The sequence below is a fragment of the Thermobia domestica genome, chromosome 18 (genome assembly GCF_964235325.1).
Source record: "Thermobia domestica chromosome 18, izTheDome1.hap1.1, whole genome shotgun sequence".
NCBI lineage: Eukaryota > Metazoa > Arthropoda > Insecta > Zygentoma > Lepismatidae > Thermobia > Thermobia domestica.
The window spans coordinates 44562149-44587871 of record NC_137471.1 but is presented as its reverse complement, the minus strand read 5'-3'; the positions used below and the strand labels follow the sequence as shown (position 1 = coordinate 44587871).

General features: G+C 37.0%; 1 protein-coding gene across 4 annotated transcripts in view; it reads left to right on the top strand.

The window, feature by feature from the left end:
• Syn1 (Syntrophin-like 1) overlaps positions 1–25723 on the top strand; it is a 449556-nt gene that overhangs the window by 183717 nt on the left and 240116 nt on the right. For 2 of the 4 annotated variants that reach the window (XR_014129212.1, XM_081746457.1), the window contains exon 2: positions 19203–19415. The exons of 1 other annotated variant lie outside the window; for it this stretch is intronic. Coding sequence is in view for 2 of the 3 variants with exons in the window: in XM_081746457.1 (XP_081602583.1) it covers positions 19203–19415 (213 nt within the window). In the remaining variant the exon portion in view is untranslated. The remainder of the gene's footprint in view (positions 1–19202; positions 19416–25723) is intronic. One more of the 4 variants, XM_081746458.1, reaches the window with a different exon arrangement.

Sequence of the window (25723 nt, the reverse complement as noted above, 5' to 3'; positions counted from 1 at the left end):
AGATCTAGAAGTGCAAGACTAAGACCAAGACCTAGGAGTGCAAGGCTAAGACCAAGACCTAGGAGTGCAAGGCTAAGACCAAGACTAGGAGTGCAAGACTAAGACCAAGACCTAGGAGTGCCAGACCAAGACCAAGACCTAGGAGTGCCAGACCAAGACCAAGACCTAGGAGTGCCAGACCAAGACCAAGACCTAGGAGTGCCAGACCAAGACCAAGACCTAGGAGTGCCAGACCAAGACCAAGACCTAGGAGTGCCAGACCAAGACCAAGACCTAGGAGTGCCAGACCAAGATTAAGACCTAGGAGTGCAAGACCAAGACCAAACTGCAAGTCTTGCACATATAGGGTAGTACTTGAATAATTTTGTTGAAGAAATTACGTTTTGTTGAAGGAAATATATGTGTATTTATTGCTATTAGTTGTTGGCATTTAAAACATTCACAATTCTTTGCTTTATATTCACTTCAAAAAGTCCATAAGAAGTACGAACTTGAAACATGTGTTGTATCAACCAAAGCTAAATATAAAATATACAGATCTCATACAATTTTACAAGGTTTCTTTTCATCTTATGTAATAGTAACCTTCAGGTAGCTGGGGACTTCGCCCTCAGATCCTCGCACTTCATATTTTAGCCTTTACTTTCGTTCTTTGCACAAGGAGAATACGTTATAGCATTATTCTTTGTGAAAAATTTAAACTCCTTCCTCCCTTAGAATACGCATTTTAAAGTGAAACGATAAAAAACAATATCGGCACAACTGTGTTCATTGCTAACGTTTAGAAATTTATTTCAAATGGTGTACACTGATGATGAGACTGAGAACCTCGAAGTCACTTTCATATATAGAGAAAAAAAAGTAGAAATTACCCCTTCTTTTTTTCTAATTAAAAGCGTAATTTCCGGAAACGCTGTGACATATACCCGCTTGTTTTGAATAAATTGTGTATCAAGTTTCATATGTCTAGCATGTATCTAATTTTAAGAGATTTCGAGATGAATATCTTATTATAAAATTACAACCCCCACCTTTTTCTTTCCTTCTAAGGGAAACACAACGACGACAAAAAAAAAAAAAAAAAAAAAAGAAAAGTAGAACATGTCTTTAATTATTTTAAATTAAAAGCCTAAATACTAATTTTCATGTCTCTATCCTTAAGGGATTTCGAAATATGGTCGTCTTATTACAACAATTGTAACTCACATCCTTCTTTCTTTCTTCCCAGATTTTTTTCGTCTCTTGTACGAGGAATATCGAGAAACTGAAATACCTCTGTAATTATTTTAAATGAAAAGTCTAAATACCAAATTTCATGACTCTAATCTTAAAGAATTTTGTGATATGATCATCTGTTATAACAAGTGTAACTCCACCCTTTTTTCTTTCCTTTTAGGGAATGTACCGTATCAAAAAACGGTGAAACACATGTCGAATTATTTTAAATGGGAAGTCTTTTATACCAAATTCAGAGATATGGTCATTCTACCTTTCAGAGATATGGATATTTTACAACAAAATTGCCACCTTATTTACTGCCTTCCTCGTCGAATTAAAAAAATCCTTTCTTAGTGGTACCTTACGTTACAAATCCTATGCACTATCAAAATTTGAAGTTTCTAGCTTAAGCGGTTTGGTCTTTCTGTTGATCAGTCGCTCATTCATTTACTCAGAACTCTTTTTATATGTAGAGACACATAATTATTAGAGATAGACTTTCACGTTTTTCTCTCTTTATAACTGTGGAAAATTCAATTCGTGGTTGTTTTCTGTACTGCTTTTTACGATAGCTACACTAAACTTACAGTTAAAGATGGAAGGGTTCGAAAAAAGTTTTTTTTTTTTTTTTTAAAAAAGCGAAAATTTTCCGCGGATTTTTTCTTTTTCCTTTTAATATTGCAATTTTAGTCTAGAGATAACAGTAGATTCCACATGCGTTTTCCCGTTATATCACGAGCAAACGTTTTAATTACTGTATTCTAAAGAAAAAATCCTGAAATAGGAAAGGAAAAAAAATACGTGGATTTTCTAGTTCCAACGAGTTGTTTATACGTAGAGCTTTTAGATTAACGTTTAACGACAAAAAATGCTTCAGAAAAAGTTAAGGTGTGTGAGCGATAACTGTTCTGAATATATAGTAGATTTCCTAGGACAAAATTGTCGTTTAAAATTTATGATAAACGCTCACACTTCATTGTAACTATAAATAATATTTATGGAGGGTGCTAAAATTCGATGGGAGGGCTTTAAAACGCTATCTACAAACTTTTTTTTTTATTTAAAAAATTTTGAAACTATATAACAGTAAAGGAAAATAGGTTTTGTAAATAATGATGTTGAACTAACATCATATCCAAAATAGCCGATCGGGAAGGGCTCTCTCTCTCTTCCTTGGCCCTAGATGTTTCACAATAGTTTCAAAGGCTTTTCAAGTTTACGTAGTTGCGCGATATTAGAAGTTGTAGTAACTGGCACATACCTTCACATAGAAATAACGAAGAAAAGCGAGAATAGAAAAAAAATCCTTCAAGACACTAACTGTATGAGTGTGAGCAAAATAAAGGACGCGTTTCTTTAATCTTTTTTTTTTTTGAAAATATCTCCGTTTTGAAATTTTGGAAGTTTTCCACAACAGGAAAGGATAATGACAAACATGTTTTCAATGTTTGTGTTCAATATTATTTTAAAGTAAAGAAATTAGAAACAAAAAAGCTTAATATGGCCGAAAACAAAATTACCAACTCTGTTGAAAAGAATAATTTTCTAGACCGGGAGGGAATTCTTTAGTTCAACGTAGAACTGAGACCTCTACGTCACTGACAGTGAGAACAATATGGATTTATATCCACAAACAAAACATTTAATGAAATATTTCTAACATTTCTTATATCCATGCAGAAATAAGAAATTCAGAAATAACATGCAGACTCCATATAAATAAAGAAAACAGTGCAAATTATCTATCAAAAGAGAGGAATTGGAACACGATCATAATTAAAATCATGTCTTGTAGTAGAACAGAACAGACCAATAACCTGTAAGAAGTCGGTAACACAACTGGTTAGCGCGAGAACGTAAAATCAATTAACAAATGTAAGTGAAGGCGGCTCGAGCCCCGTCCACAGAACTTTTTTTTTCCTGTTCTCCCCTGCATAAAGAATGATTTCCAATAAATTCTATTCCCTAAAAACAGTAATTTAGAGAATTTTATAATCAGTTTCACATTACTTATCGTCCCGAAAATTATAACTTACTAATTCACTGATTTCATTGCATGGTGGGCATAGGCGCCGACTTTGGGGGGGACACTTTTGCCCCCCCCCCCAGTATTTAAAGGTGGGGTCCCTTGCTTCTCCAATATAATCCGGTCGAGGAAGAATTAACAAAGAGGAGCAAGAATTTCTTTTAAATTTCGTCGTTCCTTTAATTCAATGTTAAGATCAGCCTTCTTATTCGACAAAAAAGGCTGTTTACAAAACGGTGTTGAATAGAGGACTGAAGCTTCAACCAACATTCTGGCAGGGGGCCGCGGTGGCTCAGTGGTAGAGCGTTCACCTCTGGTGCTTGGGGTCCCGGGTTCGATCCCAGCCCCCACCATGTGAACTTTGTGGTGGACAAACACCGTGTGCGTGGGTTTTCTCGGGGTTCTTCCGTTTCCTCCCACTTTCTTCATTCCACCATTTCACTCATTTCTCATAATCACCGTCTCCTTTAGCCTAACCGGCATAACCGTGGGACGTAAAACTCAAAGATTTCATTTCATTTCCAACATTCTGGCAGCACTGATATGACAAGTGAAGATCAATGCAGCGTGAATTTTGCAGCGGAGTAGCGGGCCGAGATGTGGGGGGAAGGGGGCCTTCATGAAGCAGGTAATTCAAACCGCCTGAATATGATAATATATTTATTCATTGTTTGGATCCCCCAATATTTTCTTCCAAGTCGGCTCCTAAGTGTGGTGATAGATGAAATGTAAGGAGGCCATAATATTTTCACAAGGCTTCACACAACAACTACGTTTAATACAGAATGGCGCGTGTATTAAAGTGAGATTTGCCAGTACTTACAATTATAGTAACACTACATTTTAGCTACAATGCTACGTTGTGAAGCAAGTTAAATCATTGAATCGAAAGTGACCCTTTCCACCTTAGCTCATTACAAATTTGTACCAAAAAAAAAAAAAAAAAAAGTCCAAAAAGTGAATACTCGCGCTACAAAGTGGAGATTCCATCTCCCAGTTCCGTAAACATGGCAACACTGCAATATACAACAACTGTCTAGTGAAATTGAATTGAAATGAAATGAAATTTTTGAGTTTTACGCCCCACGATTATGACGGTTAGACTAAAGGAGCAAAGCGCCTTTATAGTTCATTTTTTTTCGTGTTTTCGGCAGCCTATAACTCCGAAAGGAAGCATTTGTGCACCCAGCTTGGTCTCTACTTTTCATCTTCCCTTGGTGCCAGCAATAACCTCCCAAACGTTGTCGGTGTTGTTTTCAAACACCCTATATATATATACGAGGCCTGTCTAAAAAGTATCCGACCTTAATTTTTTCCACGCAAAGTAGTGATTCTGAGGCGGCGCCACCGTGCACGGTGGAAGGAGGAACCTTAATGCGCATGCTTGAATTTTTTCACCGCGTTCGCGTGTGCCAGTCGTGAGCTGGTGGTCGCGAAGTGAGGTGCTGTTGGTAGTGTTCGTCGGATTTAGTGTTTCTCGCAAGATGACTGAACGAATTGAGCAAAGATACTGCATCAAATTCTGTCAAAGGCTGGGTGATTCTCAAAGCCAAACAATTCGTAAGATTCAGCAGGTGTTTGGAGAAGATGCGATGGGTGTAACACAAATTAAACAATGGTTCAACCGATTCAAAGATGGCCGCACATCAGTCGAGAGTGAGCAGCGTAGCGGCAGGCCCCAAACTGCTCGGAATGCAGCTGTTGTTGAGCGGGTGCGAAATTTGGTGATGGCAGATCGCCGTTTGACAGTGCGGGAGATTGCAGAAGATGTTGGAGTGAGTAAAGATTCTGCACATGCAATTTTGCGTGACGATTTGAACATGAAACGAGTGGCTGCTAAATTTGTACCCAAGTTGTTGTCTCAGGAACAAAAAGACACCCGTTTTGACGTTGCACAGGACCTTCTGGACACCACCGACACTGATCCTGGGTATCTGAATTCCGTGATAACTGGAGATGAGTCATGGGTGTACGGAACAAAACAACAGCCAGAAACAAAACAACAGTCATCTCAATGGAAGCATCCCGATTCTCCAAGGCCGAAGAAAGTGCGGCAGGTGCGAAGCAAAATCAAGGTGTTGCTGACTGTTTTCTTCGATGCCCGTGGAATTGTGCATCACGAGTACGCACCGGAAGGACAAACAGTGACAAAGGAGTACTATCAAAATGTTCTCAGGCGACTCCGTGACGCAGTCCGGCGTAAAAGACCAGACATGTGGACAGCGAAGAACTGGCACGTCCATCATGACAACGCCCCAGCACATTCATCCCAATTGATCCACACGTTCTTAGCCAAACATGGGATTACAACCGTTCGCCAACCTCCCTACTCTCCAGACCTGGCTCCTTGTGACTTCTGGTTGTTTCCAAAATTGAAGACGCCTCTGAAGGGATCCCGTTTTGAGAGTAGAGAAGACATAATGCGGAACACGACGATGGAGCTGAACAACATTCCAAAAAAAAGACTTCCAGCGGTGTTTCCAGCAGTGGAAGGATCGGTGGGCTAAGTGTGTGGAAGCACAAGGGGCCTACTTTGAAGGGGATTAGGGTCCCAAATCTGTCAGGTATTCGCAACTATTTTTCTGGCCAAAGGTCGGATACTTTTTAGACAGCCCTCGTATATATATATATATATATATATATATATATATATATATATATATATATATATATATATATATATATATACAATATGGTGTAACATAAATGAATGGCCAAAGTGACGATGTGATTGTGGACATCCAAATAAGTAAAAATGTTCCTATAAACACGGATCCAACGCCGCTTCGTTTCCGAGATACAGTGTGTTTAAAGGTCGAGTCTCTCCAATGTCTTACTGTGGAAAAGTGAATGGAAATGTTCAATATTACAGGAATAATACAATCAAGTGGAATTATGCCTGTGCAAATACATTTACACTAACATAGAAAATGACACTAATCAGCATTTAAGGTTATTGGGTTCTCAGCTTTGCCAACCTGGAACAAAGTGTTATGTTTTCAAATAGCATTAGACGTTCACACGTTAGCAAAGTGGAATCTGCCCCAATGTTTAGGAACGTTTTGATGTCAGCATATGCTAATGTGTGGACGTCTAATGCTATATGAAAACATAACACTTTGTACCAGGTTGGCAAAGCTGAGAACCCAATAACCTCAAATGTTGATTAGTGTCATTTTCTATGTTAGTGTAAATGTATTTGCACAGGCATAATTCCACTTGATTGTATTATTACTGTAATATTGAACATTTCCATTCAATTTTCCATAGTGAGCCATTGGAGGGACTCGACATTTGAACACTGTCTGTATCTCGAAAACGAGGCGGCATCGGACCCATGTTTATAGTAACATTTTTATTTATGTGGATGTCCGCAATCACCTCGTCATTTTTGGCCATGCATTTATGTTGCACCCTATATACATATAGAACAGATAGATAGATAGATATAACCATATGTATTGATGACAACGGTGCATACTAATAGTATATTGAAGTCAATCTCCACCCGTACGAGACATATACGAGCACACAATCTTTGAAACATATTAACTTTAAACAAGGAAATATACAGGGGGAGACCTAAAGATCCATAGAAATATATATAACGTCAGCGTAGGACCATTCTCAACTAATCATTTCTTCATACGTACGAATTTTAGTTTTGTGGGCATGCACATAGTTGTAACAGAAGAATACGAAAGTAATATATGTAATAATTTTCATATCGAAGTAACTTAGAAGGTATATATATATATATATATATATATATATATATATATATATATATATATATATATCGAGGCGTAAGTGAGCTGCGCACAATTACTTTATCACTGTCATTCAGTTAACTCTAAAGAGGAAGTGGATGTTTTACAGAAACACATTCATATACATCTTAAATACCAAGCAGAGAAAATTTATCAATATCAAACTCATTACTCCCTACTTGAGATTTAAAATAACTGTTTTATGGTATTGCCTCTATAGATATTAAATTACCCAGTACACGACATGCATTATTTGTTGTAATGTTACATCACACAAAGTAAATTAAATGTACTGGTAATTACACGTCAGAAGCGAAGAATTAGTAATGACATAAAAGTCCTGATAATTAATTTTGCTAGTATTCCCAATTGTAACTCATGCCCCCAGGAGGAATGGATTTAGTCAATCATCAATATTAACTGTGTATAGCCTTTCTATTTGAACTATGCTCCTTCTGGCGCTGCTGTCGATATGTGTTTTCCCGTACCTCCCTCGAAAGAGGAAGAAGAAGTTGCTGCGGCCTAGATCTTTCAATTCTTAGATGCGGAAGCGCTGCCACAATGAATTATTTCACGGACTTCGCTGTGCTCTGTCTTGTTAGCCATTCTAAGTAGCCTACGATCTTCACTCGTCAAGACCAAACGACTGAATGACAAATCTGCAACCCAGCTAAGGGCTTTTACTTCTTTTTCCTAAGCAAAGGGAGGGTTTCATCCGCCAGAGGGCGGCGGGGGTGGGGCCGAAGTATAATAGTTCGCATATTTTCCGAGGACACAGGTGGAATAGACAGGCTCTAGCACTGGAATTCCATACAATCTAGAGAATAATTCTTCCAAATTTTATTATTATAAGGCCATCCAGACATTCCACATCACTTCTTGCACGAGCTGGCAGCAAACTTCCATGCTCCATTTGGGAGATATGGGAACACTCCAGAACGTTCTTCTTATGGGTGGAATGAGGTAATTCTCCGCTAGCACAGCACTTCATTGTTTGTTACAAGATGCATTGTTCCTGTTTTATTTTGTACTGTTCTGTATTTTGGTATTTTGTAATTTTATATTATACCCAGCCAAACACACCAATAAATAAATAAATCATGTTACCCGTCTCCAAATGAAACTAAAAATAAATGAATACTCATGTGGCCCAAGAGAAGGCGTTACCTTCTGCGGCCCGCCTGTCTTCAGATGGGAATGAAATTGCACTTAAAAAAAAGCATCGCCATAGACCAAAGCGAGCTAGACTACTACCGAGTTACGAAAAGCCGCCATATTGAACCTAACATTTTATGAATCTTTTCCCTATTCTTTATTTAAGGTGAATTTAAAGGAACACTAATTCCCAATAGATGGCAGCACGTTTACCCTCTCTTTCCGAGGTATATCCACAAGTCAGTCAAAATGAAGAGATGAAATATTTTAGTTTAACGTCCCACAATTATGCTCGTGAGACTAAGGAAGACGATGATTAAGGCAAGTGAATTGCAGAATTAATGGATTGAGAATGTGGGAGGAAACGAGAGTGCCCTGAAAAAAACTGAAATGTTGTCCACCACAAACTTACTTGGGCGGAAATCGAACTAGGGAGCCCACGCACGAGAAGTGAACGCTCTACCACTGAGCCACCGTGTTGGTACGTGTTCCGAAATGTTGCTGAATTGTAATACGTATGTTACCTAGTTTTAAAAAAAATGTAAAAGAATGTTCCGATTATTGCCTCACAAAGGTATTTAAATCGCGTGAATTTTATTTAGATCGAAGTGTCTTTTATAAAACGTAATTGCGTGTTACCAATCTGCTGAACGCTGTCACTCATTCTAGAGTTTATTCCGGATTTATAACGATATAATGACTGATTGTTGACATATTTTGCTTGAAATAATAATAATTCAACGAAAAGATAGTCTTAAAGTTTTATTCGTCATGTATACACGTTCTCACACTTCCCTATTCTTTATAAAAGTATGGTAAAGTTTTCGTAATTCTCTCCCCTTCCTTAAATAATGGAAAAGTTAGCAACAAACTTTATTCACAATTCTAACCTACTTTCTTAACTTTTTTCCTCGTGAATATTATTAATGTTGGCCCCTTTTCTTTGTGACTTGAAATTTATTAAAATTCCACCTTGTACGAGAAATATCTTTGATCTATTTCTTGACGTTAAAGAGTAACGTTCGGTGGTTTCTGAACTTACAACTTTGTTGTAAGAATTAATTGCATATTAATAATGGCGACCCCTAGAGGTTATTTGTTTCTTGAGGTAAAAGAAAAAAGTCATAAAACATTTTCCTAAGTAAAGGTTTCGCGTCGGTCCTGAATTTCTTGCTAAATTGAGATTGGTTGTTTGATTCAAACCAAGTCATGATTCTTGTTCCCAGTGCCTTGTATGCTTTTCAGAAGAATCTACAAAGTTTGTCCGGAAAGTAGTAAGATTGATTTAAAAAAAATATTCACAATTTTGACACATCGACTTGTTCATAGTTTTCAAAATATGCCCCTTCTGCATCAATACAGTGTTTCGAGCGACTCTGTCAATCACTGAATGCTCCCTAGCTCCCTCGTTTCGGCTCTTAAATGACCTGAACCGAGCCCTGGTGCCATCTTTCATGACATCTGGGCTGTAGGGTGACTGGGGATGCTGTATGGTGCCATATTTGGTCAGGAAGTCCATTACAGAAAAAGCGGTGTGGCTCGGCGCATTGTCGTGATGAAGCTTCCATGATCCAGCGATTGCTGGACGAACGCGAAGTACTTTCACGTAGAATGCAGTATTCACAGTCTGATCAGGCGATACAAATTGTGTGAAGCACTCCTTTGCAGTCAAGAAAGATGATCAACACCAATTTCATCTTCAACTTGCTCTCTTCCCTCGCAAAACAATTTGTGGCCCTCAAAAATACTTGATCGACCCATGTCATCACTCCCATAAGCAGTCTTGATCGTGTCATGGGATTCACTCGCAGTTTGACACAAAACTTCACCGCGTAACGCTGCTCTAACAAACGATTTGTTGTGTAGATTACAAGACATATTGAAAGGAGTTCAACTTAAACTCGATTTACACGTTGTGCAGGCTTGGAGACGATTGGCGACTGGTGCGCTAGTAGCTAAGACCTCATACCACTCAACCAGCGCAGTAACATCCCCGTTTTTCACTACGTTTTGGCGGGAAAAAATCAGTCCTACTACTTCCCGGACAAACCCTGTACACTCGCACGATTTTTCGTAATAAGTAAATAATAAGTTGTGAAATCATTAATGATGTAAAGGGTGGATTAATGGAATATGAATAAAGCAGTTCCTATGGTATTATTATTTAATCGAGCTCCCTCGAAGGCGAGATAGTGTGATGGGGAAGGAACTTCGTAGTAGGGCTGTTCCGATAATCGAGTAAACGATAACAATTCGGTAAAATTTCGAAACCGTTTCATCGATAAAGAATTTTAATTTTATCGAATTATCGAACTTTCGAGACTCCCGAAATGTTCGAGACTTCCAAAATGTTCGAGACTCCCAAAATGTTAGAGACTCCCGAAATGTTTGAGACTCTCGAAATGTTCGAGACTCTCGAAATGATCGAGACTCGAAGTGTTCGAGGCACTCGAAATGTAAGAAACATTAGACAACTTCGAGACACTCGAACTGTTCGAGAATCTCGAATTGTTTGAAAGCAGCAAATACAGAAATATATCAATATGATCGCATTTGTCGAGTCGCTTGAATATTGAGAAAAGTTCGGGATTATCAGAGTGTTCGAAAGAAACGATGTATTCGAGGTTACCATAGTTGTACATAATATGTATTACATATATGCAGAGTGTTCATTTTAAAACTTCTCTCCTTAGCAATGTAGTGAAGGAAAAGTTTTTTTCCCCACAGATCTGTACAAGGTTTAAGCAGTCTGTCAGAAGAGAGAAAGAGGAAGAGAAAACATGCATCACCCGAAAGGAATTGGAATCCAAGACAACATTAGTATACTAATAGTCACTGCCGATTGCGCCAATAACGGGGCAGGCAGAAAAATAATTTTACATATGATTTCGACAAATACAACTTTTCAATAACTTATCAGATGAAAAAAGTTGTTTGACTAGTTTGGCTGCAAGAAGAAATCATTGAAAAGGTGAAGGAACCGAACTGTTCATCACTAATTTTGGTAATACCCGAAACTTCGATAATATTCGGAATGTCGATAATACCCGAAACTTCGATAATACTCGAAACTTCGATAATTCTTGAAATGTTGATAATACCCGAAACTTCGATAATACTCGAAAAGTCGACAATACCCGAAACTTCGACAATACTCGAAATTTCGATAATACCCGGAACTTCGATAATACTCGAAATTTCGATAATGCCCGAAACTTCGATAATTTCAAATACTCGAACGGTTTCGAGTGACCGATGACAACCCGATAAATTTTCACTCCCGAAGTTTGATGTCCTCAACCTTATCGAACACCCCTACTTCGTAGTCTACATCCATCAGTCATACCTGATCTAAGTCCCGGTGGAGCTTTCTGACCATGTAAATAGTTTCTTCGTTAATAACCTCGTTGAGGCATAATTACGTAAAGCACAATCAAACAATCTTAAAAAAGATGGAATTTTTCGATTTTCGTCTGTTAATAAAGTACCTTTGTTTGATGACTTGGTTGATCAGAGTTTAGCGTCCTTTTTCAACACTAAGGCTGTATAAGACGTGCACCAACAGTTTCACGCAGGATCCGAACCGCATGAACTCTGGCTGGGAATCGATACCGGGTCTTCCCCAACGAAGACACATGCCCTAGCATTTTAGCCATCAAGGATCTCCTAATTTGATAGCATTGCTAGCAATATGTGTATTACTTAAAACTTTTGAAAACATTTTCCTAAATCTTCTATATTTTTTTAAAAGCAAAAACGCAGCAACTGTGTCCTGTTTTCCTTCGGAAAAAGGGAATATTCTTGTAGGTATCTTTGAATCGTGGGAAAACTGGTGGTGTCTTGCAGATTTTTATTTTCTTTCTTTTTCGGTTCAAAATCTCTTGTCATCGCGAATTCTGTCGAGGAATTTGAAGCTTAAAATATATAAAACGATAATCATGCCTGTTGTTCTGTATGGTTGTGAAACATGGTCGCTTACTCTGAGGGAAGAACATAGACTGAAAGTATTTGAGAACAGGATCCTGAGAAGAATATTCGGACCCAAGAGGAACGAGAATGGGGAATGGCGGAAACTTCATAACGAGGAACTACATAGTTTATACGGTTTACCCAACATTGTTAGGGTCGTCAAGTCTAGGAGGCTTAGGTGGGCAGGTCATGTAGCTAGAATGGAAGAAAGTAGGAACGCTTTCAAAGTCTTGACTGGTAGACCCATAGGAAAACGACCATTAGGAAGACCTAGGCGCAGATGGGAGGACAATATTAAGATGGATCTCGCAGAGATAGGAATACAAAGTAGAAACTGGATGCAATTAGCTAAGGATAGAAGTCAGTGGAGAGCTTTTGTGAACGCGGCACTGAACCTCCGGGTTCCATAGGCCATAGAGTTAGTTAGTTAGTTATTCTTTTTTTAAACAGCAACAAAGAAGAGAGAGAACATTAGTATAATAATAATAATAATAATAATAATAATAATAATAATAATAATAATAATAATAATAATAATAATAATAAAAGAAGAAGAAGAAGAAGAAGAAGAAATTTTTTGTTCGATTTGTATCATTAACTTTTTAACTTACGTCTAACTTATTGTTCGTCGTATTAATATATAATCGTTGAGATATTGTAGTTAATTTTTAAATTCTATTATAATATATGATGGTTGGCGCAAAAGCTTTGGTACTCGGTAACTACCATATTTTGCCGTGTGTAATGCAAACCCAAGTGTCAGAGCCAGTTGTCTCCTATCTTAGTATATGAAGAAGTTTTTCGTCTTGTTTCCTCCACAATCTGATGACACTTGTCAGTGGGGGGAAATTCAGAGTGATTGTCGGTAATTCTGTTGCTACACTCTTTAGCGTAATAATAACTTTTAGTTGAAACTATGTATACGAGAACTATTCTGTTATTTGTCAAATATTTGTTTTCCAGTTGTAAACTGTCAGCTAACATAGATCGCAAGTTGCCGATCTCACTCTACACACAAAGTTATTTAAACAGAGTTGGCAACACCTATAATCAGTGGCGTATTTAAGGGGGGGGCTTTCGGGCTTAAGCCCTCTCAGAAAATGTATTTACTATATTTAAATAAATAAAATATCTTGCAGAATTTTCACATTTCCAGGACTAAAGTTAGCGAAGCCCCCTCCCCCCGAAACAAAATCGTAAATATGCCACTGCCTATAATAATCACAGTGCTTACTCTGCGGTTAGCTATATGTCGTTATTAGTTTTTCTATACGCTATTATTTTCGTTGTAATAATAAGCATAACGAATCCAATTATAGTGTTGGGGGCGCGGTGGATCAGTGGTAGAGCGTTCTCCTCCGGTGCTTGGGGTCCCTGGTTTGAGCCTAGCTCGCGCCGTGTGGACTTTGTGGTGGACAAACACCGTGCTCGTGCGTTTTCTCGGGATTCTCCCGTTTCCTCCCGCTTTCTTCATTTCACCATTTCATTCATTTCTAATCATCACCGTCTCCTTTAGCCTAACAGGAATAACTGTGGGACGTAAAACTTAAAGATTTCATTTCATTTCATTTCCAATTATAGTGTTGCATGGTATTATCGGTACTTTGTATAAGGATGCCTTTTTTTTGTTTAAAGGTATAACACTTTTACTACATAAAGACACAATATGAGGAATAAAATCATTCTACATATTGTACAGCGTTAGCATAAATGAACCATTCATTTTGAAAAGGCTATATTTTCAAAAGTATTTCACGTACACATATGAAAAATGTATGAAAAGAACCTCAAGCTTACCAAGTTTTACTGTGTTAAGTTTGGCACCCCCTCATTGGCACACCTTAGTTCGTGACTACATATATGATGAACTTCCGCTTCTCTGTATTGGGCGTGTTGGTAAGAATGACCTAGCTTTGTTTCCCTGGCCTCCCAGATCTCCTGATTTAACCCCTTGCGACTTCTTCCTGGATCTTGTTTACGTATCCACACTACCATAATCCTTAGAAGAGCTCATTGAATGCATCAGTGCTGCAGTGCAGGCAATTGACAGGACCATGCCACAAACTGTATGGAATGAGCTCGAGTATCGTTTGTACATGTGTCGTGTCACCAAAGAGGCACATATTGAACATTTGTAGAGGGTGTATAAACTCGGTGAGTTTGTGTGGTTCTTTTCATATATCTTTCGTGTGTGTACGTAATACTTTTGAAAATATAGCGTTTTCAAAACGAATCATTTATGCTAGCCCTGTATAATGCCTATCCTTTTGTTTATCTTAAAAATACTGTCTTAAAAGGTGCGGATTATACTGGCAAAATGCGGTAGCAACCATCCTTTATATGGAAGAGTTTACCACGATTTGATTCTTCACTTTAACCCATTTCAGGAAAATAAATGGACATTGAAAACAATACAATGACACCCGTATATAGTAATTTCCGTTTGCCTTTATGACTGAATATTTAAGAAAATGTATTACTACTTGTAGAACTGTTATTGTTAGATCCAGTATATGGATTTATATTGTATATGCAATAGTGGTATTAGAGTTTAAGAAATTCTATTATAATAATAAGAATACAATAGTGTTTGTATTTCGATATTCGTTGATTGATGGAGTTATTTATTATTGCCAATATAACCTACACCTTTTATTAATTTTGGTCACAGCAAAATAATTTAGGAGAGTAGTTACTCTTATTAATAATAATCTTATAAATGTTTATTAGTTGCAATAGATCCTATTACCATAGAAATTGTATCCAATTAACTTGAGTAAATTTGTTTCTATGTCTAATATGTGTGATAAATATAGTATAATATTTCATATTTGAAGTAATATTTGACTGTATTACTAAGAATTTGTATATTGTGTAAATAATCTTTGATTGTTATTTGTGATATGCTTTAGTTGTTAGATGTGTAGTTGTTAGGAATATTATAGATTTAGTTATGAAAGCATGTGTATAATCTCAATAATAATAATAATAATTTTAGTGAATAATAATAATAGCTAATATTGAGCCAATAAGAATGCTAAATTAATTAATTGATATAGTAATAGTTTGTTAGTTTGTGGTTCAGGTTTTTTGGATTACGCATGTTTAATGTTGTATTAGTCTTATAATGTGAACAGACTAGTCTTGGATGTTGCTTCTGTTAACCTTTAGAAGTTAAATTCTGAAGAGGTCTCATTCTTTCTCGAGTCATTGTAAAGTTTGTTTGTTGTGTAATTGTTCAACAGAATTACGTGGTATTGCACAAAAATTTCAATATCGAAAGCTATATTTCTGAACAGCCTTATGATTAAATAGTCGTTCTGATGTTTTCCTCATGATCCAGAGCAATACATCCAGGCAATGTAAATTTTGTGGTGGACAACATCGTGTCCGTGGGTTTGCTCGAGGTTCTCCCGTTTCTCCCACATTCTCATTTCACCATTTTCCCATAATAATTCACTTCCATTAGTCACCCTTCTCCTTTAGCCTAAAGAGCATAATTTTGAGATATTAACCCTTTCGCTGCGGAATTAAATTTTTGTGCAGTTCCTGGAAAAAGGGCAATTAAGCACCCCAAAAAATTAAATTTTCATATTTTCATGAAATATGGTTTAAAGACACCAAAATATCTACAAAAACGGAACATTTATATTCAGCAAATGACCATAGCGTACGTCGTTCAACACTTCCCACGAATAAATATTGGGGTCATCACAAATTGTATTCTGACCACTGCTACCTGCTGCGTTTTGAACTCTTTCAGATTCCAAATCTGAAAGACTGTCAACTTCACTCTCAGCTCCTGACACACCTGAATCAAAATCAAGCAAAAATGGAGCTATCTCACTGTCGCTGATTGTCTTACTGTTTGTCCGACATTGTTTCCTGCTGTATTTAGCTGGTCTCAAACCCGCAAACACATCACAACAGAATGACGCAAAGCTTTCGTATTCGTTCGTGCTTAACTGCAGAATTCTAAGAAATCACCGCCAGATGGAAGCATAATGCAACGCATTATCACTACGACATGTTTCGTATACAATGAGCGACTGAAATCAACTATCGCAGCCAAGTATAAACAATAATAGACATGGACTGAAGTCGATTTCCTCAGTGAAAGGCAAAAATTCTCAGATCAACAAAAGTCGACTTTCCCAGCGAAAGAGTTAAGATGGAAATTATATTGCATTTTCATTTCATAAGGCGCCTTTTAGAAGTACCATACTATTTCCTGAAGGAGAATTAGTCCAGATTCCATGATAGTATCAACAGTTATTAGAATACGCTTGTAAGCGTTATAAAAAGTAATGTTAGTACGTCCATCCGTTACTTAACATGACAAATCTTAAAGAAAAGGCATTCGTAAATTCTGCGTTTTGCAATAGATAGCTAGAGCACTTATCTCGGCCAAGTTCATTAATGGAATCAACCCGTTAACTGAGTTTTCTGCTATTGAAACAAAGATATATCATTTTAGAATTCTAGAAGTTATGCCTTTCGCTGTTAAATGGCAGCAAACATCTTCCCGTGGTTGACATCTACCTGACGAAATTGAAACTTCTAGGCGTGATCCTTTTTACTGTCATTTGTAGAGTTGAGTTGATTATGAGTTTAACGTCCTTTTCAGCAGCGAGGCTAAATGAGACGAGACCTACTGATTAACGTGGAATCAGAACCACATGAGCTCCCGCCGGGAATCGAACCTGGGTCTCCCACGCCTAAGGCGCGTATGCTAGCCACGTATATCAATAAAGGTATACGAGAGAGAGAAAACAGGAGTATATCAGAAACAGTCTTGTTTTGAACAATTGGAAAGTGTACAATATGATTAACGGTATTTTTACCGCAGAATATATGTAATATATAGAGTAGACTGGTAAGTGAATAGGAGTTCTAGTATCTGATATTGCCCAAAATTTAGTTGTCCCGTCGCATGTTTTCCTCATAGTCGTAATGCAATTGAGCGTGGAATCAATGAGTTCTCTTTTGATCTGTGGAATTTGATTTTTTCGTCACTCACACACACTAAAAATTTACAAAAACAACAATGGAAAGTTCTTCTGATAGCCCGGTTAAGCATAATCCAAACGCGTTCTATGAGATTAGTGTCAGGTGCGGAACTGACTGACTGAAACATTTGGATGATCTGTGCTGTTCTATCTCATACCTTTTTTCGGCGTATGGCATTGAGCGCTAATTTTGCTTCATCAGAGAGCATGTTTTATGTAGTAACTCATCTGAGAATTTTGGAAGAAGGCATCTCTCCATTATTTCAACGTATTTGTCACTACCTGTGTTGATCATAGATTTTACGAGATTGAATCATTCTCTACATCTCTCCTCACACTATAAGCCATCGCCACATGCAAAGTGAACAAATTGGCGTCTGATCTGAGATGACATAATGAAAGAAGTTAAAAGGATATCTCACGATCAGTGTTGTCCACGTGCTTCCATTCACTTTCAAACTAGGTCACTACACTTACACTTACAAAGACATGCAAATATGCACAGTCGCTACCATAAAATTCAGAAATATCTGTTTATATATGGGTTGTCCCTCTTGGTGTACGTAATATTGATGAAAATTCAATATCCCATCACAATATATAATAATTATTGGGCTTCGTTAATTGATCATAAATCTATAGGTTATATTGTAAGTGGAGTAGATTGTGTCTCGATTTTACGATTCCGGGCAGAACAATCTTCAGCTTCTGATTCATATGAATTGTTCAGATAAATCTTAGACAGAACTAAAGGCAGTTTGAAAGTTACTTTTATGTCATACTGAAATATAGCTTTCGGCATTTTCTTTACATCGTAATCAATAAGAAAAAGAAAAGAAAGCAATCTTTAGTTGATCCAGTTGAAATGTATGCAGCTATCGGTGAGAGTCATAACAGTTGAAAGTAAATTAACCTTGATCGTTATGCAACCAGCTTGAGTTCAAAGTAAAGGGGGAAACATAACAAACAGCACAAGTTTCGATTCTTGGAAAGATTCCATGAGATGAAATTGTCCCAAAACCATCCTACGGAACACGTATTTATCTTGTACAGAGTGGATGCTTACGAAGTGAAAATATTTGGCTAAATAACCTAATATGATAAATATTTGAGTAGATATTTGGACTTCGAGATTTGCCTTCGTTCAAGGATTGGATTGTTTAGAAAGTCAGGAATCGTAACATGTAATTAGTCCTGAATTTAACTGGCTTCAGAATAATAGGCGCTGAAAAGAATATTCCAAGCACGAAAACATATATATTTTTTTAAATATTAGTCAAATATAAGACGCTGAGCACAATAGAATTCACATCTCTAGTTTAGGTATCCTGTAGGATAATTGTAATAAGGTATTTTTTTCTCGCGTTTCTCTAAAAGAACTACGTTTTGTGTTTCGATTAATGTGTCACTATATAATGAGTGTAATACTGAGTGTAAAAATGTATGGAAATATTTACATCTAATGAAAACAGCTAGATGCAAATACGTTTGATATGAGCTATTAATTTTAACATTCAAAGGCAGTTTTGCCGAATTAAATGCACTATATTTTTTTAAAAAGTTTAATCTCATACGTTCGCATTAAAGTAATGATTATTTTTTAAAATCCTGCTTTGTTTTGTTCTTAATTCGCATGATATAATCTTTCTTCGTATACGATATACGTATGTTCATTGCATTTAGTTTTCTCGTTTTCGAAAAAGAATATGCTGCATTTGCCACCGAAATTTGAGACTCTTCTCGTTGGTATCTTATGTATCTAAAATGTGCTCGAACATATTACTTTCTAATAGTTTTCTCTTTATCGCCCATTCAGTTTGCGAAGTACAATTTAAAGTTAGGAGTAGAATATGGAATGAGACCTCTTTGAAATTAACTCTTTAGATATAGTTTCGTTTTAAATGTTTTTGTTCTGGCAGTTTTTAAGTTTGGGTCCGAATGCTGGTTTTTAATTTGCTTGTGCATGCCTGTTTCTTTCCCTATGTTCGTCAACCATCTGTGTGCATCGTTCAACTACCCACCCTGACATCATGTGATCTTCAATGGGACGTCTAGTGGTCACATCGCTTTATGTTACAGTGAAGTACCTGAGAGAAGTGACGCCATACTTCCGGAAGGCTACGATCATCAGTGAAGTTGGTTGGGAGCTGCAAAAAGGCTTCCTTTCTCAAGATCCGCCCAGCCCACGTCGATCCCAACGTGCAGACACCCGCTACGTCCCTCTTCAGCTGTGCTACCTCGTCCGAAACTTCCGATTTCCAGATCCAGGTGAGTACAAAGATATTTCTTAATTAAAACTTATTATTACTATTAACAATGATGATTTTCGGAAGAGAGAAGGACTTTCAGTACACGGGAGCGGAAAGTATTACTGCAAAAATAATGATAACTCACGTTGAACACTATATATCCTGGAGGAATTTAGTAGCTCCGTGAGGGTGGAGAAGCGATAATACTACGTATAAGGAGAAAGGCCCGATTATTTGCTGCTAAGTACAGTAGCTACCGATGTCTACTTCGGTGCAAAAGAGCCGGATTCAGTTCCTGGTGAGATTACCAAGTTCGTGTCTATATTAAGGAGGCAGACTACTAAAAATGATACTAAAGCTAACCATTTTTCTTTTGCCCGTTTTTCGTAAGAGATAATGAAATGTAACTTACCACAATGATAGATTATGTTATTCTACACCCGAAAATACGATCGGAAGAATTTTCAGTGTTGCCATCCATAGATATTACAGTGTGGCAGGAATATAAATTAAATATGAATTACCCAAAAATCTAGGTTAAGGCAGCGACTAAAAAAATGAATTCAGGGTAATTGATGACTTATCATGTTGTATTGGTTCCTTGTTAACTACTTTTTAATTAATATTTGTATTTATTTTGTAATAAATAGTACAAAATAAATAATTTTTAATAAACACTACAAGATAAATACAGATATTATTTTAAAAAGTAGTCAACAAGGAACCAAGACAACATGATAAGTCATCAACTACCGTTGAGTTCATTTTTCTAGTTGCTGCCTTAACCTAGATTTTTGGGTGATTCATATTCTGGCCACATTGTAATTTCTATGGATGGCAACACTGAAAATTCTTCCGATTCATATTTTCGCGTGTATAATAACATTATCTATTATTGTGGTAAGCTACATTTCATTATCTCTCTTCACTTACGAAAGACGTGCAAAAAAAAAAAAAAAAAAATGGTTGGCTTTAATATCATTTTTAGTAGTCTGCCCCATTAAATGTTCATGGCTTATTTAGTGTAGGTGCTAAAGAAAACAAAGAAAAAAAGGTGCGTTGAACCACTTCCGAAACTTCCAATACCATTCCCAAATAAAGCATAATAGAAAAATTACGTCTTCAGCAGCACCAGAATGCACATATAAAGTTGTGTGATTTACCAAGGGATCAATTCATGCCAAGTGATCAAGAAAAAAGAAAAATAGCCAATCAACCTTTTAATTTTTTTTTTCATGAATGTTTATACTATATCAGGGTAGTTCAATACCACAATTAATTATTTTTTGAAACATCTCGTAGTGACGCAGCTTCCGCCATTTTGCGTTTTCTCGATTTCAGGCGTTTATGTTATTTTGAATATCTCAGCATGTATTTGTCCTAGCAAATTGAAAATTGCTGGGCGTGTCCAACTTGTGCAGAGCTAACAATTTGTCCTCTGAACATTTTTGCCTAAAACTACTTGAAGGGGGTGAAATCAGGGCCTTCAGTAGCAACATTTTTGGACATTAAAGACACGTTTGGGAAGAGGAAACAACTGACGTAGAGGTCTGAATTTGTGTGTGCATGTAGTCCGTGGTCATACATTAAGACTCAAAAATTTGCAGACCTATAGCTGCTCCCAAAAGCCTGAAAAGATATTGTAAAGTTGGGTAATTATGCCAATTTGTCATATTTCACTGCCCGATATCTCCAATGGGCCCGGATAAAAAAAAAAATCTGAAATTTTGGGAATAGTTACTCATTTAGCATACCATAACACACAACAAAGCGCGTTTTGTGTTTTTGAGCAGAGTGAGTTCACTGACTGGGGAATGTAGATCAAACGAAAGGACAACAGTCTCCTGCATGAGTTGACAGTTAAAACAAGCATAATCATGTTTGAATATCATTGATAGAGCAAACAACAATCAGTACTTGCTGACTTTTTGCCAAGTGTGCTCACCAGTGCGGCTGTTGGTGATGAGACAGTGAGTCACACAACTAGAGGAAAGAAAGAAGCTTGAGAGCCTTAACTGGACTAGACATTCCTACTTTATTTACTTCACAACAACGAATTTCCAGTTGAATTTGTGAACAAAACACCTTCCAGAGTATTAATACTTTGACCCCGTTCTACCCAAAAACACAAAACGCACTTTGTTGTGTGTTATGGTATGCTAAATGAGTAACTATTCCCAAAATTTCAGACGTTTTTTTTTTTTTTTTTTTTTTTTATCCAGGCCCATTGGAGATATCGGGCAGTGAAATATGACAAATTGGCATAATTACCCAACTTTACGATATCTTTTCAGGCCTTTAGGAGCAGCTATAGGTCTGCAAATTTTTGAGTATAAACGTATGACCTCGGACTACATGCACACACAAATTCAGACCTCTACGTCAGTTGTTTCCTCTTCCCAAACGTGTCTTTAATGTCCAAAAATGTTGCTACTGTAGGCCCCGATTTCACCCCCTTCAAGTAGTTTTAGGCAAAAATGTTCAGAGGACAAATTGTTAGCTCTGCACAAGTTGGACACGCCCAGCAATTTTCAATTTGCTAAGACAAATACATGCTGAGATAATCAAAACAATATAAACACCTGAAATCGAGGAAACGCAAAATGGCGGCAGAAGGTGCGTCGCTTATTGTAGTTTCGAACTACCCTGATATAGTATAAACATTCATGAAAAAATTAGATTTTTTGGAGATGGTGGAGCGGTACATGCTTGATCACTTAAAATGATTGACTCCTAGTCAACTGCTCATAAAAGTAAACAGTAGTGCGGCTTACCCTTTCGTTCAACTGCATTTTCTTTAGTTCCTTTAGTTATAGCAAATGCTGAGTCTTTGAAATATTTTTCATCCCCTCTGTTCTTTTTTTCTTTCTTAATAACAACAACAAAAAACTTCCTTCGTAGACTATTTGAAATGTAGAATTTTAACCCAATAGTTAATATCTATAGATTTTTCGCCGAGAATTAACGTCTAGGACCTCATTCCGTAACTGTTTGCGTCAACCCAACACTTGCATTTTAATTTGCGATAATCGGCATAGCAATTATACAAATTGTTATTCTCTCTCTGTCACTCTCTTTTTTTCTTTTTTTCACTGTGATCTGCAGAGTTTGTGAAGACCGATACGGAATGAAATCTTTAGATTAGGGTCTTGTTGCAGGTTTATCACGACGCTTTATAGCCTTTAAAAGCGACTGAATTTAAATGTATTTTTATGGAACTTATGTCAATAAATTAAAAGAAACAAAATCTATAGTAATAGTTTCCGAGCTGTGACAGCGTTTTTCCTGAGGAGGCGTGATTGTCCAGCAAATGCGGCTCAGCCTACTGAAAGATTGTGCTGTATAGGCAGAAATTGACGCACCACAAGCAATAAGATTGTTATAGAAGTTTCGTTCATGTTTTTCTTACATAAATAAATAATGAGAAACTGTACTCACTTCTCGATGCACGACCAGTTACCAAATAATAGCCTGATTCGAAAGTCTGAGAGGAAACATTCAAAATTTCATCCGAGTCGAACAGATTTATGAAAGTTATTGTGATACACAACCAAATAAAATATACATATCGTGTCAAATGGTCGAAGCTCGTTTCAGTTAATCAGTATATATTACCATGTAAAATTCAATCGGAGACTACATGCTCTTGAAGCACTATGATGATAGAGCAAAAAGGGAGACATTGATGTACCAGTTTTGGAAGGGGACGGTAGGTGAAAAAGATAGGGACTGACGTGTGTTCTCCTGCAGCGATATTTAGTCATGGCGGATTGCGTTTATGAAAACAGAAGTGTAACTTAAAGTTGATTTGAGCAATCCTAATATTTCAACATACCCCTATCAAATTGGTCTAAATAGAGTAGCCAGATGAATGTTCTGGGAGGAAACAGCGTTTTCCAGTAGTCAAGTTGCGGAAATCATGGTGAATAGTACTGCAATAATTCTTGGTCTGCGCTTAAAGGAGAAGGTAGTGAAAGTAGAATTTGTTGATGACAGGGTTATGATATTAAGACCTAAAGAAAGAAAGAGGGATCTAGTGGTGATACAGACATATGCACCGATCACTTTGCATACAACTGAAGAAGTAGATGAAAAGTATTAGAAAATAGAAGAAATTATAGGCAGGGAGAAGAGGGATTTCATACATAATTAACTATAATGGGAGATTTCAATGCAGTTCAAGAAGGATTGGAAGTAGTGTCGTAGGCAAATATAGTTTAGGCGAAAGAAAGGCGAGGAACTGGTCAATTTCTTTAGACTGAATTCACTAGTAATAGAGATCACCTGGTTCAATCAGCACAAGAGAAGAAGGTATACATGGAAATCCTCAATAGACGACCGAAGATATCAAATATACTATGTTATGATTCAGAACAAGTATCGGAGTAGATTGAAGAAAACGAAGACATTTCCGGAGCCTACCGAACATAAACGAAGACATTTCTGGAGCCTATCGATCATAAGCAAAGACATTCCCGGATCATAACCGTGTGCTGGCCGAACTGGATATTCAACTAAAAATTGTAGGCAAAAGGAAAGTAGGCAACAAGAAATTGAATACTAAAAAGTTGAAGAACGAGGAATTAAGAAATCTTTTCATAGAAAACTTCGAAGAAAAGTACTCAAAACGAGAAAACGATAGGGACGGTTAGTTATAGTCGATGGAAGCATATTAAATTTTGGATAGAGCAGGTTACAGCAGAAATAGCAGAAATAGACTACCGAGAACACAAAACGGCTAAGAAATCCTGGTTAGAGAACAAATACTGCAGAAATTGAGTGAAAGAAAGATGTGGAAACAGGTTGATACAGAAGAGGGCAAAAAGATGTACAGAAAGTTAAACGAGATACGAAGGTAAGCAGACAATGCAAGGGAAGATTTTTACAAAAGAAAATGCGAGGACATAGAAGAATTAGAGAGAGTTGAGAAATATGAGGAAATGTACCAGGGGGGGTGAAACCTATTTAACTCTGGAGAAAACAGGGGATATTATGATTGCAATACAAAGTAAAAATGAAAAGGTATACAGGAGAGGAATGAAGTCTTAAGAATATGGAAAAGTTATGTTAAGGACTTGTATGAGAGCAGGGATAGATCTCGCGGCCTAAATATTGAAGTAGAAAATGAAATACATGAGGATGATAATGGTTTAATATTCTTCGGGATGAGTTTGAAAAAGCTGTATCCGAGATTAGGCACGGAAAGCCAATCGGAATAAATAAAACACCAATAATTTTTTAAAAAAAAATATCTGACACAAGTCAAGAAATAATTGTTCCCATTCTGTAATGAAATATATGAAACAGGAGCGTGACCAAAAGATTTCCTGAAGACAATTGCGATACCCTGGGCTAAGAAATCGAATCCAGTGAAATGTGAGGATTATAGAACTATTAGTCTGGTATCGCATGCAGCAACTATTGTGCTTCGAATACTGAACAGAAGATTGTATCGACGAGCAAATGAAGAAATTGAGGAGGAACAGTTCGGGTTTAGGAGAGATAAGGGTACAAGAGATGCAATCGATGAAAGATGTATAGAAAGAGAAAAGTAGGTGTATGTTATATTTATTGATCTAAAAAAAAGTCTTTTGACTGCGTGAACTAGCACTTATTGTTGGGAATTCTAAAGAAGATTAGGTTGAAATGGAAAGATCAAAAACTCATAAAATTTATATATGTACCAACAAGTAAGTGTTAGAATAGGGGAAGAAATGACAGAGGTGAGTGCAGTCGGAAGGAGAGTTCGACAGGGATGTTGTCTCTTACCAACATTATTTAATGTACATCTAGAAGAGTTTATAGTGAAAAAGAGTCTACGTTATGAGGACGATATTTCGGTAGAGGTAGAATTATTAGATGTATACAGTTTGCAGATGATATAGCGCTTGTTCCGGAATCTGAGAAGAAAACCAGTAAGATATTAGAAAATTTTAAGAAGAGATATAAACAATATGGGATGAAATGTTAGAAAGTCAAAAGCCATGGTGATTGGAACGAAGCGGATCTGTGTCAAATATGGAAGTAGTAGGGGAGAAATAGAACAGGCGATATCTAGGTAGTATTATTAGTGATGATATGAAGTGCGGACGTGAAATAAAAACAAGGATACGAATAGCAAAAAATGCATTTAGGAGGAAGTAGTCTGTTTTTTAGGTCCTACAATAAAAGTTCAAAATAAATCTCATAAATTATTTCTTATAGCGTATTGTAGTATATGGGCCAGAAACATGGACATTTCGCAAGGCAATGGAAAAACACTGGGAGGTTTTAAAATGTGGGCGTGGAGAACAATGGAGAGAATTAGCTGGGTCGAGCGGAAAACGA